Raw genomic sequence first — 19,561 nt, 5'->3', positions numbered from 1 at the left:
AATTTACATCATAGGTAGACCTCAACTATGGGAGACAAACTGAGAAAAAAAAATCCAGAAAATCACATTGTCTGTTTTTTTTCATTTTATTTGCATATTATGGTGGAAAATAAGTATTTGGTCAGAAACAAAATTTCATCTCAATACTTTGTGATATATCCTTTGTTGGCAATGACAGAGGTCAAACGTTTTCTGTAAGTCTTCACAAGGTTGCCACACACTGTTGTTGGTATGTTGGCCCATTCCTCCATGCAAATCTCCTCTAGAGCAGTGATGTTTTTGGCTTTTCGCTTGGCAACACGGACTTTCAACTCCCTCCAAAGGTTTTTTATAGGGTTGAGATCTGGAGACTGGCTAGGCCACTCCAGGACCTTGAAATGCTTCTTACGAAGCCACTCCTTCGTTGCCCTGGCGGTGTGCTTTGGATCATTGTCATGTTGAAAGACCCAGCCACGTTTCATCATCAATGCCCTTGCTGAAGGAAGGAGGTTTGCACTCAAAATCTCATGATACATGGCCCCATTCATTCTTTCATGTACCCGGATCAGTCGTCCTGGCCCCTTTGCAGAGAAACAGCCCCAAAGCATGATGTTTCCACCACCATGCTTTACAGTAGGTATGGTGTTTGATGGATGCAACTCAGTATTCTTTTTCCTCCAAACACGACAAGTTGTGTTTCTACCAAACAGTTCCAGTTTGGTTTCATCAGACCATAGGACATTCTCCCAAAACTCCTCTGGATCATCCAAATGCTCTCTAGCAAACTTCAGACGGGCCCGGACATGTACAGGCTTAAGCAGTGGGACACGTCTGGCACTGCAGGATCTGAGTCCATGGTGGCGTAGTGTGTTACTTATGGTAGGCCTTGTTACATTGGTCCCAGCTCTCTGCAGTTCATTCACTAGGTCCCCCCGCGTGGTTCTGGGATTTTTGCTCACCGTTCTTGTGATCATTCTGACCCCACGGGGTGGGATTTTGCGTGGAGCACCAGATCGAGGGAGATTATCAGTGGTCTTGTATGTCTTCCATTTTCTAATTATTGCTCCCACAGTTGATTTCTTCACTCCAAGCTGGTTGGCTATTGCAGATTCAGTCTTCCCAGCCTGGTGCAGGGCTACAATTTTGTTTCTGGTGTCCTTTGACAGCTCTTTGGTCTTCACCATAGTGGAGTTTGGAGTCAGACTGTTTGAGGGTGTGCACAGGTGTCTTTTTATACCGATAACAAGTTTAAACAGGTGCCATTACTACAGGTAATGAGTGGAGGAAAGAGGAGACTCTTAAAGAAGAAGTTACAGGTCTGTGAGAGCCAGAAATCTTGATTGCTTGTTTCTGACCAAATACTTATTTTCCACCATAATATGCAAATAAAATGAAAAAAAAAAAACAGACAATGTGATTTTCTGGATTTTTTTTTCTCAGTTTGTCTCCCATAGTTGAGGTCTACCTATGATGTAAATTACAGACGCCTCTCATCTTTTTAAGTGGTGGAACTTGCACTATTGCTGACTGACTAAATACTTTTTTGCCCCACTGTAAGTCCTATTCTATAGGATCAGGTTTTGCCACAAAAAACACAGCAAACCCGATACCTATTTTTGTGGTGCGTTTTTGAGCCTTTTTTCACCACATATTCATTTTAATGCTGGAAAAATGCTGAAAAAAAAACAAACAAGCAAAGCACAAAATCCTGATGACAAAAATAAACAAGCTGTGTGCATGAGATTTCTGAAATCTCAGACTTTGCTGGTACTGTGAAACGGAGCTGAAAATTTGCATTAGAAAACGCTGCGAAAAATGCCTAGTGCGAACTTGACCTAAGGCTACAAAACTGCCGCGGTCGGCTTGTCTTAAATGGTCTCCTTACACATGGTCCACCTATACTGACAGCAGGGCCTTGGCACACCAGTCATTGATTATAGCCCCTTCGTTAGCTTGTTACCTACTTTACAGGAGATCTCAGCATTTTCTATAAAAGTACACAAAACCATTAAAGGCAATATATTTTGCTATTTGTTCATTAAACACAAAGCGAATCCAAGAAGACGAGTCAGAAGGTCACCGTTTTTTTTTTCTATTATTCACCGCAAACATAAAAAAATGACAGCACAACGAACGGAGAAAAAGGTTAATTTCCTATTTGCTCTATCATCTAATGGTCCTTGTTAGGAAACAGTCAGGAATCTAATAATAATAAGGTTATTCCAAACAATGTGAAAAAGGAGCTTAAAGGGCTAGAGGCTTGTACAACCAGCATATATATGGTGCCCCTCACCCCAAATTGATCCCTTTCTGCAGTTGACCAAAAGTTCAAAAAGCCCCTTACATATTCGATTAAAGCAGGCAGAACCCGCCAAATTCAATAGATCCAGCAGACCATCTAATATGATGGTCTAATCCTGACCAAGAGCGCTCATGGGTACAGAGATGGCAGCAAAAATAGCTGCTGGCTGACAGTCATAAATCAGCTGATAGGAGCTCAGATAAAGAGAGAAGAGAGAGAGTCAAACTCCCCGCCACAGCGAGCTCATAATAATAATAATAATAATAATAATAATAATTTTTATTTATATAGCGCCAACATATTCCGCAGCACTTTACAATTAAGCGGGGACATGTACAGACAATAAATTCAATACAAGTTAAGACAATTCAAACAGTGACATTAGGAGTGAGGTCCCTGCTCGCAAGCTTACAATCTACAAGGAAATGGGGGGACACAGTAGGTGAAAAATGCTTGTTAATTCAGGTCTGGCAATTATAATAGGGATTTTCATATAAAGCTGCATGATCCGGTCATCAGCCCGTGTGTTTAAGTGCAATAGACAAGTGTCAAGTGCAGTTATCATGTGCATGAAGGGTGTGGAGACAGATGAATAGTAGGGTGCAGATTCAGAATAATATTTGGAAGGAGGGAACAGGGCAAAGTTAGCTTGCTGGGTAGTTGATGTGGTAGGCTTGTTTGAAGAGATGGGTTTTCAAAGCGCGCTTGAATAGGTCAGGGCTAGGTATCAGTCTGATCGCCTGGGGAAGTGCATTCCAGAGAGCTGGAGCAGCACGAGAGAAGTCTTGGAGGCGGAGGTGCGAGGTTCGGATTACGGGGGATGTTAGTCTTAGGTCATTTGTAGAACGGAGGGCACGTGTAGGGCGATAGACAGAGATGAGAGAGGAGATATAAGGCGGTGCAGAACAGTGTAGAGCTTTGTGGGTGAGAGAGATGAGTTTATACTGGACCCTGTAGCGAATAGGTAGCCAGTGTAATGACTGGCACAAGATGGAGGCATCGGTGAAGCGGCTGGACAGAAATATGACCCTGGCTGCCGCATTCAAGATGGATTGGAGAGGAGAAAGTTTGGTAAGAGGGAGACCGATCAGAAGAGAGTTGCAGTAGTCCAGGCGAGAATGAATAAGAGCGACAGTAAGAGTCTTAGCAGTGTCAAAGGTGAGAAAAGGTCGGATTCTGGAGATGTTTTTAAGATGCAGGTGACAAGAGCGACTGAGTGATCGGATGTACGGAATAAAGGAAAGTTCAGTGTCGAATATGACCCCAAGACAGCGGGCATGCTGCTTGGGAGTTATGGTTGAACCCTCCAGGGTTATTTCGATGTTAGGTAGAGTGAGGTTAGTAGAGGGGAGAAACACAAGAAGTTCAGTTTTAGAGAGATTTAGTTTCAGATAGAGGGAGGACATGATGCTAGAGACAGCAGACAGACAATCCTTGGTATTTTGAATTAGGGTAGGGGTGATGTCAGGGGAAGAAGTGTATAATTGGGTGTCATCAGCATAGAGATGATACTGGAACCCAAATCTGCTGATTGTTTGTCCAATAGGGGCAGTGTATAAAGAGAAGAGGAGGGGGCCTAGGACTGAGCCCTGCGGGACCCCGATAGTAAGGGGACGAGAAGAGGAAGAGGAGCCGGAAAAAGATACAGTGAAGGAGCGGTCAGAGAGGTAGGAGGAGAACCAGGAGAGGGCCGTGTCCTTGAGGCCTATAGAGCGGAGCATAGTGAGGAGGAGCTGGTGATCCACAGTGTCAAATGCGGCAGAGAGATCCAGGAGAATCAGCAGGGAGCAATGACCTTTCGATTTAGCTGTTATTAAATCATTAGAGACTTTAGTGAGGGCAGTTTCAGTAGAGTGTAAAGAGCGGAAACCAGATTGTAAGGGGTCGAGAAGAGAGTTATCCAAGAGATAGCGGATTAGACGGGAGTGGACCAGGCGTTCCAGGAGTTTAGAGATGAAGGGAAGGTTAGAGACAGGTCTGTAGTTAGCAGTGCAGTTCTGGTCCAGGGATGGCTTTTTAAGTAAAGGGGTTATGATGGCATGTTTAAATGAGGAGGGAAATATACCTGAAGAAAGAGAGAGGTTAAATATTTTAGTCAGGTGAGTGGTGACCACTGGTGAGAGAGACTGCAGGAGCTGTGAAGGAATAGGGTCACTGTTGCAGGTTGTAGGCCGAGCAGAAGCGAGGAGCTTGGAAACTTCTTCTTCTGAAACAGGCTCAAAGATGTCTAGTGAGCTTGAGGTGTGGCAGGGAAGGGGATCCAGGCACTGAGGAGATAGGGCTGAGATATCCTGATGGATGTGGTTGATTTTTTCTAGGAAATAAGTGGCCAGATCCTCACCGCTGAGGTTGGTGATGGGGGCCTGTACTTTAGGTTTCAGGAGGGAGTTTAAGGTTTCAAAAAGTCGTCTTGGGTTGTTGGATAGTGAGGTGATGAGGGTGGTGAAGTAGGATTGTTTGGCCAGATGAAGGGCAGAGTTATAGGTTTTGAGCATGAACTTATAGTGGATGAAGTCTTCTGCTAAGAGAGATTTTCTCCACTGCCGCTCTGCACACCTCGAGCAGCGCTGAAGAAAGCGTGTTTGCGTTGTGTGCCAGGGCTGCCGTTGTCTGTGTCGGGTCTTTCTGCGTATAGAAGGTGCTGCTTCATCTAGGGCATTCTTCAGGGTATTATTGAAGTGTGACAATGCTATGTCTGGACAGGAGAGGGTGGAGATGGGGGCTAAAGATGTGTGGAGATTGTCCCTAAGCTGTTGGGTATTAATGGTACGTGTATTCCGATAAGTGTGGTAAGTGGGGGTGTTCTGGGTGAGGAGACAATTCTTGACAGAGAAGGAAAGAAGGTTGTGGTCCGAGAGCGGGAGGGGTGAATTAGTAAAGTCGTGCAGCGAGCCGGGACGGGAGAAAACCAGGTCCAGAGTATTCCCGTCCTCATGTGTAGGAGAATTAGTAAACTGTGAGAGGCCGAATGAAGAAGTTAGAGAAAGAAGATGAGAGGCAGACTGGGAGAGCGGATCATTGATGGGGATGTTAAAGTCTCCCATGATGAGGGTGGGGATGTCACAGGATAGAAAGTGAGTAAGCCAGGTGGTGAAGTGGTCTAGAAACTGGCGGGAGGAGCCTGGAGGGCGATAAACGACCGCCACTCGTAAGGAGAAGGGCTTAAAGAGTCTGACGGCGTGGACTTCAAAGGAAGGAAATGTAAGTGAGGGAACCGGGGGGATGACCTGGAAAGCACATTGTGATGAAAGGAGCAAACCAACACCTCCACCCTGTCTGTTCTCAGGTCTGGGGGTATGTGAAAATTTTAGCCCACCAAACGAGAGAGCGGCAGCAGCGGTGGAGTCTGAATGCTGGATCCAGGTTTCTGTAATAGCCAGAAGGTTAAGGGAATTAGAGAGAAAAAGATCGTGACTGTAAGTCAGTTTGTTACACACAGACCGTGCATTCCAGAGAGCACATTGGAAAGTGAGAGGAGATGGCATGCACTGAATGTTAATAAGATTAGCAGGGTTTCTATATGCAGATGGAGGAGAGTAACGTATGCTGGTGGAGGGAGGCCCAGGGTTGGGGGAGATGTCACCTGCAACTATTAAAAGGAGAAAAAACAGAAAAAGCAGGTGGTGGGATGATTTGTATGAACGTTTTGAGTGCTGCATGGTGGTTTTGGATGGTTTGGTGTGGGTAAGAAATGTCAATAGAGCCTCAGAGTTATACATGGGAGAGTGGAAAAGGGAGGGGTGGATATGCAGAGAGTGCACAGAATGTGTAAAAGGGCAGGCGAGTTGTTAGAAAGCAGAGGTGAAGACAAAAAAGCAGCAGGTTGATATGATCAATGCAAATGTAGTACGACTGACCAAGAAGCATGCGTGCATGAAAAACTTATGCACCTTACCTGTCTCCTGCCCTGTCCAACTGCATTGTCTAACTGCAAAACACTTGATCCCGTTGCACTTAATATCTGTTGCACGCGTGCTATCCCAACCAGAGCTAAATATATATGAAATGAAATGTCTGCTAGCTTCAGCCACCAAAAGGCCACAATCAGTAATTAACCAATTAGCACAAGGCCAGAGCAGGCATTACTATGCAGGGTAAATAACTAACGCTGGACAAGGCCATCAAACAGAGAAAGGGAAAAAACCTTTCTACACTTCAAAGCAGAAACCAAATAGTTAAAAAAAAAAATAAAGACCCACCACAGGAGTGATGGAATGAAATACCATAAAAATATCTGGCAATATATGATGCAGTTCACACTTGTCAGACAGCATACATGGATGATGGAATTAAATACCATAAAAATATCTGGCAATATATGATGCAGTTCACACTTGTCAGACAGCATACATGGATGATGGAATTAAATACCATAAAAATATCTGGCAATATATGATGCAGTTCACACTTGTCAGACAGCATACATGGATGATGGAATTAAATACCATAAAAATATCTGGCAATATATGAGCTCACTGATAGATTGTCAGTCATCTCATTCTGAAGCCAGAAATAATGCAATACACAGGCTTCAAAATGCAAACAGTGCAATGTTTTTAATAAAACCTGATTGCAAAAATGATTTTTTAGCCACAATGTTAGGCAACCTCTGCATGCATTGCGGCTGTCGAACAGCTACGAGACATGCAGCCGCTGGGACCAGAACGTATTATTCGAGCACACCGAAGCCACTCTGTTAGCACCCAAACGGATAACACCTTATCCGGGCACGTTTGCTCATAACTATTAACAGGCATGCTCTGTGATCTGTGCAGTGGTCACTGTGCAGGGAGGTGGAGGTGGTGATCTATGTGGGTCCCATGTCATCTATGTACTGATATGATCGCCTATGACTGATGAGAAGTGATCATGTACAGTAATATATTCAGTGAGATCCCTTTGGTGAACAGCTCAACTCTGACTTTGCAAGAGTTATAGAGTTTTGTGACTCCTAAAGAGATTTATTTTAAAACTCTTCAAAGCAGAACTTTATGCCTTAAGAAAATATGGTGTTACATCAGAAATTTCACTTTAAATTAGGACACAGATCTCAAACAGTCCAGTAGTATTATTATACTCAAAGTCATATAGCGAAGCGTTTAACTGGACGATATTGATGTCTAAGATTGCTACTTCTAATAGGTGGTGCTAGAGTCCCTGCTCTCTCCCTATGAGGGGGGATATATACAAGTTATCATATGCCAGTATACAGCGCACTAACGAAAGACAAGGCCAGTAAATATTAAATATCACGTCAGCCTGGTTGCTATGTAGGTAGCACTCATTTTTTTGAGCTTCATATCATCCGGGAGTTGGCGGACCCCAAGTTTCCTATACTAATTATAGACAAGTTAGCTGCCATGCTTCAGAAAACGGCAGAGCAAACAGATCTGACTGTTAGTAGCAATCAGGCTATCATCAATCTCTGGTCGTCATCAAGAGCATAGTGCTCACAGCCGCACACTGCGTACTCACTGCCAGAGCCAGGTAGTAGGACCTGCTATACAAGTGAGGGAACATCTGAGTAAACTGGTGGAAAACAAAATGCAGAGAAAACCAGCTGAGATATAGAAAAGGGGAAAAAAAGAAGGAACAATTATAAAGGAAAGGTAAACCTGCAATCCATTACTATTAGCGTAATCCATCAGGTCATGATCCGGCCTGCTGACAAGTTCATTTTTATAATGGTTTATATTAATGAGTATGTACACAACACCCAGAGACGCCCAGCAGGAAACTGGCAGTCTGACCAGAAGCACTGCCGAGTGCACAGGAAACGTTTTTTAAAAAGGAGATGGCCAAGTTGTGCCAGATTTTCAGAAATGCTATTCACTGATCTACTATAATAACAGGAAAGCTTGGAGGGCTTACATTAGCCTGCAAAATGAAGCCTCATCAGGGGGTATGAAAACTTAATGCATCAATAACTTCCCTCTCCTGCTGCGGGTGCAGAAAGTGCCCAGTCCTGAGCTGCCGCGGGTGCCGAAAGCGCCCAGTCCGCCACTGGATTGGTGCCGAAAGCGCCCAGTCCGCCACTGGATTGGTGTCTTTAGCTTTTTAAAATGGCAGCGACAGACTCCTCTACTGCCTGTGCATGTAGCAGAAAGGATCTTGCCTACGTAAAACATCACGATTCCAGGACTTGTGCAGCAGAAGACTTAGACATTGTGATTTGTATTATGTGCACAAATGTGCACTGGGAGGGGGCTTCACCGTGCAAGTAAAAGTAGGCCCTGGAGAGCTTTAGCATCCATCTACTATTCCAGGTCAGGACATGGCACTCCTGAGATTTGGGCAGAAACTGGTCAGCCCCTTTAAATGCCTTTCAACATGTAATGTGTGAGCTTACGCCATAGTATGCGTTTAAAATTTTTAAGGTTTGAAAACTTTTTTTTTTACAATGGATTATCGGCTCTTTAAAAACAGGCTGCAAAATCAAGTGTATTGGTTTGCTTAGAGAACAAGAGAACCATTCATTTCAGAGACAGATACAAGTTTTATTATTAATAAGAAATAAAAAAGGCTTTAAACCTGAAATAAGTGTTGGATGAACACATTGTGCAAGTACCTGCTGGACGAAGACATTGTTCAAGTGGCTGGCTAGTCTACGAGCAAACTGCTCCCGGAGGTCTCTGAACATCTGCTGCTGCTGGACCACCGCCTGGAGCATGTAGTGTCCTGTGTGACAGAAAACAAGGGACAAGTCAAAGCATCTCATCATAACCACAATCATTTATCGTACAATGGATGTAGCAGGTGAATAGCCAGAAAAAGAAATAGTGAGGCCTGCTCTGCACATTCTGCTCTGGCCGTGAGGACATGTAAGGGTATGTGCAGACGATCAGGAATTGGCAGTGCTTTGGATGCTGCGCATGTTATTTTGAGCTTTTTAATAACTATTTGTATAAAAATGGATTGCACACAGATCACTAATGAAAAGGAAAAAAATGGTCTGAGTTTTCTGGATGAAACACTGACGTTTGAAAATGCAGTCTGAAATCTGTCACCATCATTAAATGGACTAGCCTGCAGCCAGCCACTGGCTAACAAGATGCCACCTTTGATAGATGTGGGCCACAGCGTTTACCTGGCTGGAGCGTGACATTCATACACTGGAGAAGCGCCTCAGCCGCATTGGTGCAAGCCTCAATCCCCCGGGATGACGACAGATCAGCCTCCTGGAGGGCTTTAATGTGACCCTTCGACAAGTCCATATGGTTCTGAAACATGGCATAAACATTTATACATCCTCCTACTTGCAGGCATACTTTTTATCTCAATCACAGAAAGCAAGGAAAATACAACTAAAATTAAAGACACTGAACTGAAAAAGAAAAAACCTGGTAAATATCAGGAAGAACTTTAATATCCACCATTACTTCTTTACTCCCACAACGAAGAGATTATAGGTCTGTCCATAAAATAATCTTATAATAATCTTTATTTTTATATAGCGCTAACATATTCCACAGCGCTTTACAGTTTGCACACATTATCATTGCTGTCCCCGATGGGGCTCACAATCTAAATTCCCTATCAGTATGTCTTTGGAATGTGGGAGGAAACTGGATACCCGGAGGAAACCCACGCAAACACGGGGAGAACATACACAGCATTCTCCAGTCCATAGGACACAGTAATGAAGTGAGTGGCAGATGTGGAAATACTTTATATTAAAAGGGTTGTCCAGCATTTAAAAAGACAAGACTGCTTGATTTGGGCAACAGTGCCAAAAAAGGCCACAGGTTGTTTATGGGAGTGTAGCTCTGCTTCATTCGCTTAAAGGGGTTGGCCCCCATAACATTTATAAGTTCCCGATAGCTGGGATGCTCACGGATCCTGGAAAAAGATGGGAGTCTATGGGACATAGAATGCTGTCTATGGGACCAACGGAGATTGCCGTTACAGGTGTAATCCTACAAGTCTCTGGAATAATGCTCAGCATTACTCTTCAGCCTCTTACACCTTTACAATATTAGTCCCTTCATTCCTTGTGGGCGGCATCAGCTTGTACCATGTAACTAGGGAGGTATCTATCCATCTATCTCCCTCACGTCAGCAGGGAAGCTCCTAACCATAAGTGTCCACCACTGAAGTGGAACCTGCACTCCGGCCACAGGAGAAACCACATGGGCCACGATTATCGAAGAAAATATTTATTAAACCGCACACTATTGTTAATGGATGAATATTGCAAATACACACACCATTGTCTTCTGAACAATGCTGATACTTTCAAATGACTGCCAATCAGTAAATATTCACTGTTTAAAAGGGACTGTCAGCATAGAATGACTGCTTAAACCAAGTACAGGCTCTCGGTGCACCATGGCGGGGACAATCATTTATATACACTTTCCCTCCATCTCCACCACCTCCTTGTGTGATTGACAGCACTGGCTTCATAAAGCCAGAGAATGGAGGAGATAGTGGGTAACCAAGCAGGTGGGAAGGTGCATATAAATGATTGTCCCCGCCATGATGCACCGAGCGCCTGTACTTGGTTTGAGCAGTCATTCTGCGCTGACAGTCCCTTTAATATACTGTTCACACAGGCAGACCTCCCTTCAGATGCACATTCCGTAATCAATAAGCGATCGTTCAGTGCATGAAGGCCGCCACTGTTTTCGGCAGCACAAAACATGTTTACACAGGACGAAATACTGCCAAGAACGATGAACTCTTGTGCTGCACAAAAGATCATTTCAACTGAGGAACGAGCATTTTTCTCATTCTTTGGGTGATCGGAAGCCTGGTTACGTTGCATAACTATCAGGAAACATGTGTTCCCTAAGGAGGCTTGGTCATGATTATCTTGTGGTGTAAATGGGCCCTCACCCGTCCCAAGTACTCGTATTTTACTGGTTCTGGAATAAATGAGCCATGTTCTTCTAATCCTGGACAATCCTTTATCTTTTCAGGACAGAAACAATTGTCAGCATTAAACATGCAGAAATATGCCTTGTGTACTCATGTCTCTATAGCTCTTAGCCTGTGACCATGTGGTAGAACAACCATAGAGACTGCACTGCTCAGTCCCCATTAATGCACTACATGGCCACAGTACACACACGTTATGTGACTATTACTACACCAGAGTGGCTCCACATCTATTTTGTATGTTTGTACATTAAATATTTTTTCTAATGAATATGATTCTTGTTCATAGAACAGTTCCAATTAAAAGTGCATTAAACTAAGACATCTTGGACCATACTTACCCCAGGCATGAGACAGTTTACAAAAACAGGATTTTTGGTTGCTTACCGTAAAATCTGTTTTTCGGAGCCCTCATTGGGGGACACAGGAAACCATGGGTGTATGCTATGCTGCCACTAGGAGGCTGACACTATGCAGAAAAAAAAGTTCGCTCCTCCTCCATAGTGTACACCCCACCGACAGGAACTAGGATATTCAGTTAGTGAGAAAGTAGGAAAAGCAGTCTGTAAACGAGAAAGAAACCACAGAAAAACACAAACTGTAACAATATAATACAGTAAACAGAGCTGTTCAACTTGGGAGGGTGCTGTGTCCCCCAATGAAGGCTCCGAGAAACAGATTTTACGGTAAGCAACCAAAAATCGTGTTTTCTCTATCGCTTCATTGGGGGACACAGGAAACAATGGGACGTCCCAAAGCAGTACCCAAGAGGAGGGAACAGCAGACAACTCCAATAAGGACGAAGAACTCACCATCGTCACCAGCAAGATCACCTGCGAGGTCTTTTTACCCTAACCAGCATCCGCCGAAGCTAGGTATGGGCTCTGAAAAACCTTGTGGACCAGTGGAGGACATATCATGGCACTGCAGAGGTGCCGGGCGGAGGCCTTAAGAGCACCGCCAGGAGGATGCACACTGCCCAGGCAGAGTGCGTCGAAACTCAGAAGAACGCAGTCTTTCCTGACCTGGCAACCCTACCAATGCTGACCTGGAGGCCGGAGGACCTCTATACTTCAAGCCTGAGAACCGAATAAAAAGGGCGGGGGGAAAGGTCAGCCTTAGCCTGATAGGTAATGTTGCTCTGGCCAGGTAGCCTGATGAGAGAGCGTCACGAAGGATAAGTCCGAGGTGGACAAAAGGAAGGGAATTAAGAATGATGGACATAACCTTAGATCCACAGTGGTTGAGAGCCTGAAAGGGAAGGCTATCAAATGAAAAAAAAAACGGACCTGTCTGTTGCAAAAAGCAGAAATCTCCGAAGTCCTGAGGAAATCGGGACCTAGATAAAGGCTTCATGGAACAAAGGAAAAATCATGCGATTCTCAGAAGGCAAATGCTGAATGAAGAGATTTCCTCAAGAAAAAACAAGGATGGACTCAATCCTAGATCCCCAACGAGTCACGCTGAGGAAAAACCACTGGAGAACGATGAGGTTTAGCCTGAGGAAAGAGAGAGCTCGTCCTTCCGGTGACCTCCTTAATAATTTGGTCCATTGGAGCCAGACAGAAGGGGAACTCTGGAAAGGCAAGTTGGTGAGGGACCTCTTTGGGGATAAGTTCGCTCGTCAAGCCGTAAGCCAAATGGTCCTTTTAGATGGGAATGATTTTGCTGGATCAGGGAAGGTGGAAAACCAAGTTTTCCCTGCAAGAGAAATTTGGCAGTGAGGACGGTCAATTCTTCCGACTGGTCTCCAGAAAGAGTGCTCTGATGAGCAACCTAGGCCACGCGTCTATAGAACTTTGCAATCCAGGTAGAGACGAGGGCAGGACACAAAGTAGCAACGGACGCTTCCAAGGTTGACCTTGCCAATGACTATGAGTCCGCTGTTGGTATCCCTGAGGGATGCATGTCGGGGAGAGGAGGGACCGTATTGGTGGAAAAAAACAAAACAAAACTGGAAACCGAAGGGTTCGTAGTCGGAGTAGTAGTCTAATTTGCGGAGCGCTCAGGAGAGAAGAGATATACCGAGGCGCTCTGTTCTTTGGAAACGGCAGGAGTCATTTCTCTGAGAAAATGACAAGGAAAGACCTGAGAGTAGGCCACTGTGAACCTACTAGAGAGCCGAACGCTGCAGGCATACTGAATGGGAGCTGGGGATACCCTGGATCTCCTCGCCGCGATGTAGGCTCAGGCTGGCTAAGAAGAGACAACAGGTTGCCTGACTAAGCAGGTAGAACGTAGACTACTGGACGACTACGCAGGCTGAGATCAAAAGGAAGCCAAACCCAGCATACAGGGATGAGGATGGGTATGGAAAAAATAGTCCAGATGGGCTTTGAAAAGTGAGCAGTCGAACGAGGAAAGTCCATGAAAAAAAACCTGGAGTACGTCAACTGCAAGGAAAGTTGGCTCTAGGAAGATGACAGACTCCAGAAGACAACTAGGCTGACAAAAGGAAGATCATACCCTAATACAATCTGAGCAACCAAATCCCTCCTGGACCCTCTGGAACGGGGAGAGGATTGTAGTGTGTAGACCCACTTACCTAAGTATAAGATACCCAAGCCCGAGGATAACAGCGAAAAAAGATACGAATCTAGCTGAGGGAAGAAACGTGTTATTACCAAACTCCTCATTGGATCCAGGGGTGGAGCAGCTTTCTACTGTGGTCGATGCTTGCGCAGAGTAAGATCCCATTCCTGTCCGAGGTGGGAGTCTTGTTCTTGCCACGCTCGGAGGTCACAACTCGGTGCTGCTGGAGGCTCTATCCGGTGTCTGCAAGAAAGAATAGGTAAGTACTGACGAAGAGATAGGGAGGTTCGGTATTGTGGTAGCTGAAAGGTCCTTAGCATCGGCTAGAACCTATACACTACCATTGGTTAATCAAAAATGATAGGCATGATACCCTGGGCAGAAAAGATGGCCTGAGGGCAGTTACAGTAAACTGACCAACTGGGTAGTTAGAGGTAAGCCCGAATAATCAAAAGGTGAGGAAAAGCCCATGTGGAGCAACTCACAGTGTGGCCGAAGGAAAAACTGCGACCATCTGGTACCTGACCATCTGTACCTACCTTAAAGTGAAGTATCCACTTATGCTGCTTCCGAGATCCACCCTGTGATACTGAGATCCACTCCGTGGTACATGGTAGATTTTTGTTTAACTGTTAACAGACCACAGATGTTGTTGAACATGAAAACATGCAGCCGAAGGTGCCTCTGACTCACCTGAAAACGGCCTGCAACCGCTGCTGCAGCTCACCAAGAAGTGATGAAAAACAGATACCTCCCACAAGTGGAGAATAGACGGGAGCTTAGGCAGATGCTGCGAAAGGCCCTGGGGAGCATGATAGAGGGCGCCTTCTGACTCCCCTGACAATGGGACAGAAGAGCCGGACCGATACAGCCAATCGACCTCGGGTACGTATGAGCCACGGGAAATACGGCATGTATTGACTAAACGTGTCTGGTAGAGGACCATTTAAGTCCTGGATAACGGACAGAGTACTGCTGCAATAGAACGCGAGGAACATGAAGGCGAGTACGTCAAAGTCACCTGAATACGGTACAGAACACCAGTACCACTGCAGCAGTCAGTTGGAGACACGTCTGATCCACTGAAATACAGCAGATTCAAACTACCCTACTGTACCTGGTAGGTGGTGCGTCTGAAGCCTGGATAGCGGATAGAGCACAGCTGCATTCGGCTCTCAGTATCCTGTGACCAAAACAGCGTGGAGAGAACCCGGAGAAGGGTATAGGAGAGCGCCAACTCTGTGTTACAGTCCAGGTCTGGATACCTGATGGCATTAGGCAGAATAACAGCTTCCGTGTAATAAGCCACACCACGAAGTCTGTCCTGAAGTATATTCTGACCAGTCATTTCTCTTGACGGTAGAACAGTAGGCTTGGAATCAGAGGGAGACTAAACTCAACTCTCTGTTGTGCACCTGGGTTCCAACCCTTGGACCTGCGACTTGTGGTCAGCTACTTTATCCACTGAGCCACTGCGGGTCTTGCTGGGTAACACAGACTTCTATCCAACTGGAAGTCAGGCCCAGACATTGCAGTCGTAAAGGGGTAGGAGCAGCTCCCCACTCTGCTTAGAGCGGTGTAATGGCAGCATCCGGAAGGGGGCTGCAGGAAGATTTAGGGCGAGTGCTTGTGAGCAGGAGATATGGAATCCTTTAATATGCCAGGGCTCTAGCATCTTTATGTGTAGAGCAATGGCCGAGCCTTGCTCTGTTGAAAATCAAGACACAGATCTGCACTAGCAAAAATCACGGCATTCATTGTGACGGAAGTAGAAATATGCAAGTTACCAGGCAAATGCCACAAGGCAGGCTTTATAATGGCCCACCACCCTGGAGGGCGTAAAGCGGGCAGTGGCACACATAACAGCTGCGTGGGGCATCTATTACACCAGTGACTGCACAGCTCTAGATTACTATAACACCAGTGGCTGCACGGTTCTAGAGCATTTATAACAGAGACTGCACGGCTGTAGAGAACTATTACAATAGTGACTGCTCTAGATTACTATAACACCAGTGAGTGCATTTCTTTGGCTCTAAAATACTATTACATCAGTGAGTGTATGGCTCTAGAGTACTATTACACCAGTGACTACATGGCTCTAGAGTATTAATACGTCAGTGACTGCATGGCTCTAGATTACTATTACACCAGTGAGTGCACGGCTCAAGAGTACTATAATGCTAGTGACTGCACGGCTCTAGAGTACTACTACATAGCGACTGCACGGTTCTAGACTACTATTGCACCAGTGACTTCACGGCTCTAGATTACTAGTGTAACAGTGACTGCACGCTTTAGACCTACTAAATAATGTCAGAAGGTTAGTGCTGAGGAGAAGGGTCTATCTGCAGAGCAGAAATACTGACATGATGATGCATGGTCTGAAGCCTACCTCCAGATAATCCTGTTTTCCCCTTGGACCAAACAAACAGAAGAAATGCCACTCTCATGGTCTGGAAGAGGCTGGACTAAGCGCAGGTTCCAGGGAAGCAATATGGTGGCTACTCCAGCTGACTGGGGAGGCAGGTAGTGGGCGGAGCCACCCGCCGCACCTGGAAGAGGAGAGGGAAAGAGACAGGCGGGAAAAAAGCCCGCCCGGAAGCTGAAAGGGCGGGGGCGGAGCTAGCACTGTAACTAGGCCCGAGAGAAGCCGGGACATAGATTACAGGCAGTGACCACCGGGAGGGGGTGGGGGGGAACCGGAGGCCCCCACAGCGGCGCAGGGGCTCCCCACAGCAGCGCAGAAGCCCCCCCACAGCACGGCGCAGGAAAAAAAAAAAACGCCAGACAGGCTGCAGAGGGGCACCTCAACAAGGGAGAATTTTTGGTGCTTCATTTCCCCAAAAAACGCAGAAAAACAGAAGGTATGCCCAGCACCCAGGAGTTAAAGGAGACATTGAATAAAGGAAAAAGGTTTTGCTTTTACTCTCTTCTTTGCTCTACTTTCACGTCTTATCCTTGAACAGGTCCGCACCTGGCGGACAAAAAGGGAATGTACCCTCCCATCCATGAAGATCGGATGTCCGAAAATCCGTGTTGCGGGACGTCCGCGTCTCCTCATACCGACAGGCTCTGGGGACGAGTGGGAAGGGATACGGACGCAGGACTGGGTCCGGATCACCTGAACACGCTTCTGTGTTAGGGGCTGGAGTCCTGCTGAATAGACGGATGAGGATACAGGGTGGCAGTACAAGCCGTACTCAGTCTCTTTGTGGGAGTACAGTAGTGACAGTTCAAGCTGTATCCCTCGGGTACCTGAAAAAGGAATGACGTACATTGAGGTAGAAATTGGTCTAATGAAAGAACTGTGTCCACCTCCTACTGACACTAAGCTAAACTGAATATACTAGTTCGTCGGTGGGGTGTACACTGCGGAGGAGGAGCCAACTTTTTTTCCTGCATAGGGTCAGCTTCCTAGTGGCAGCATAGCGTACACTCATGGTTTCCTATGTCCCCCAATGAAGCGATAGAGAAAAACCGGATTACTTACTGGTAATACTCTTTCACAGAGTCCACGACAGCACCCACAGAGAGGGGATCCACCCCTAGGAACAGGAAACCTAGAGAGATAAAAGGGATGGCCCCCTGCGGTCCCTCAGTTGGATTACATGAGAGGAACTGCCACACAAGCTTTAATTTGCTCTGCAAGCCATTTAAAGTATGTACATATCTACACTTTTTTAAACTATATATATTTATGTATATCTTCATCTATACACTACTAACCCCTCACCCATCGGAGTGAACTGCGTGTAACTATAAGGGAGGGAAGTGAGTGGGTGCTATCATGGACTCTGTAAAAGAGAATTACTGGTAAGTAATCAGTTTTTTTCTCTTTGCCACGACAGCACCCACTGAAAGATTTTCAGAGACAATCACCTGGGAGGGACTACCGTGTCAAGAATTGATCTACCAAAGACTAAGTAGGCAGAGCAAGATAGTCTAGCCTGTAGGAACTATAAAAGATAGACCATGTTGCGGCCTTATATATGAGGTCAACCGGAACATCCGCTCTTTCATCCCAGGAGGAAGATACGGTCGCGCGGAATGTGCCCTCACGCCCTGCGGCGGGTTTTCTCCTTTTGCCGAATATGCTAGTCCAATCGCTTCTTCGATCCATTGAGACAGCGTGCCCCTCGTGACTCCAGACCTCTTCTTGTTACCCTGAAAGGAGACAGAGCCCTGCTCTGCCTCCAGGGTCTAGTCCTACCTAAATAGACTAAGACGGCTCTTTTTACGTCTAAGGTGTGAAACCTTTCCTCTTCCGGTGTTGCTACCATAAAAGGAGGGAAGATAGATTTCTTGAGATCTATGGAATTTAGTAGCCACTTTAGGAAGATAGGAAGGATCCGTCTTTAACACGATCCTATTGTGGAATACTGGGGGTGATCTACTGATAAGGCCTGGAGTTCACTCATTCCCCTTGCCCATACCAAAGCCACTAATAAGGCGGTCTTCAATGAAACGTACTTCATTGAGGCTGAGTGTAAGGGCTCCAATTGGGCCTCTGTCAATTCGTCTAGGACTAAGTTAAGATCCCAAGGTGGTATCTGAGGTATATGAACCGGGTCAGCTCGCTGACACCCTGAGATAAATCGAGCTACCCATCTGTTGCCCGCAACGTCATAACTATACAAGGCCCCCAGAGCCAAAACTTGAAAATCATAGTATTTACTGATAGCCCTAACTCATGCCCTCTCTGCAGGAATAGCAGGGATAGGCACCTCACTGGAAAGGCCCGCCGAATAGAAATTTAGAAATTTCTTCCACACTCTGGTGTAGATTTTGGGCGTGGCTTCTTTTCTACTATGTAAGAGGGTATCAATTAGATTATCCGAGAATCCTCTTAGTTTCAGTAGCCGCCTCTCAAATTCCATGCCGTGAGGCGTACGTCCTTGACCTGAGGATGAAAAAAGGGCCCCTGCGAGAGTAGGTCCTGATCCCAAGGGAAGATCCATGAGTCGGAGACTGACATGGCTCTCAGCCATGAAAACCATGGCCTCTTGGGCCAAACCGGGGCTATGAGGTTTACATTCGCTCCTTACTCCCTTATTTTCCTAATGAGTCAGAAAAAGTATCATTTGAGGAAAGGCGTAGGCCTGATGAAACTTCCATGGGGATTGAAGGGAGTCAAGTATATCTGGATGGTCCGCTCTGTACAGCGAAGCCAACCTTTCGACTTACCTGTTGTCCCTTTTAGCGAACAGGTCTATCTCCAGGATGCCTCACTTGACCGTTATCATCCTGAAAATGCGACGGCTGAGCACCCATTCCCCTTGATGTAGGGTATGGCGGCTGAGAAAGTCTGCTTTGGAGTTGTCTACCCCTCTGACGTGCAGAGCTGACAGGGACAGCAGATGTTTTTCGGCCAGATTTAGGATTTTTTTCCGCGATAGACATGAGAGTCTCTGATCGTGTACCTCCTTGGTGGTTTAAGTACGCTACTGAGGTAGTGTTGTCCAACTGAATCCTTGTATGAGTTCCTTGTACTACGAAGTACTATAAAGTACCCTGAAGAACCATGAAGTACCCTGAAGTACTATGATGCAATATGAAATACCATAAATTACTATAAAGTACCATGAAGTAATATGAAGTACTATGATGTGATATGAAGTACTATGAAGCAATATGATGCAATATGAAGTACTATGAAGCAATATGATGTAATCTGAAGTACTAGGAAGCAATATGAAGTACTATGAAGCAATATGAAGTACCATGAAGTACTATAAGTACTACAAAGCACTATAAAGCACAATCAGCACTATAAAGTACCACAAAATACTATGATGCAATAAGTACCATGAAATACCATGAAGTACCATGATGCAATATGAAGCACTATGAAATACTATGATGTGA

General features: G+C 45.6%; 1 protein-coding gene across 5 annotated transcripts in view; it reads right to left on the bottom strand.

Annotated features, from left to right (window-relative positions):
• Positions 1 to 19,561, bottom strand: part of EXOC1 (exocyst complex component 1) — a 139,592-nt gene that overhangs the window by 62,722 nt on the left and 57,309 nt on the right. For all 5 annotated transcript variants that reach the window (XM_073583566.1, XM_073583568.1, XM_073583567.1 and 2 more), the window contains 2 exons: positions 9,369 to 9,501; positions 8,850 to 8,959 (listed from right to left, as the gene is read on the bottom strand). In XM_073583566.1, coding sequence (XP_073439667.1) covers positions 8,850 to 8,959; positions 9,369 to 9,501 — 243 coding nt within the window. The remainder of the gene's footprint in view (positions 1 to 8,849; positions 8,960 to 9,368; positions 9,502 to 19,561) is intronic.

This window comes from Dendrobates tinctorius, unplaced genomic scaffold (assembly GCF_039654945.1).
Source record: "Dendrobates tinctorius isolate UK_male_01 unplaced genomic scaffold, ASM3965494v1 ptg000079l, whole genome shotgun sequence".
NCBI classification, from domain to species: domain Eukaryota; kingdom Metazoa; phylum Chordata; class Amphibia; order Anura; family Dendrobatidae; genus Dendrobates; species Dendrobates tinctorius.
The sequence above is the reverse complement of the archived record's forward strand: the minus strand, read 5'-3'. Positions and strand labels throughout refer to the sequence as shown.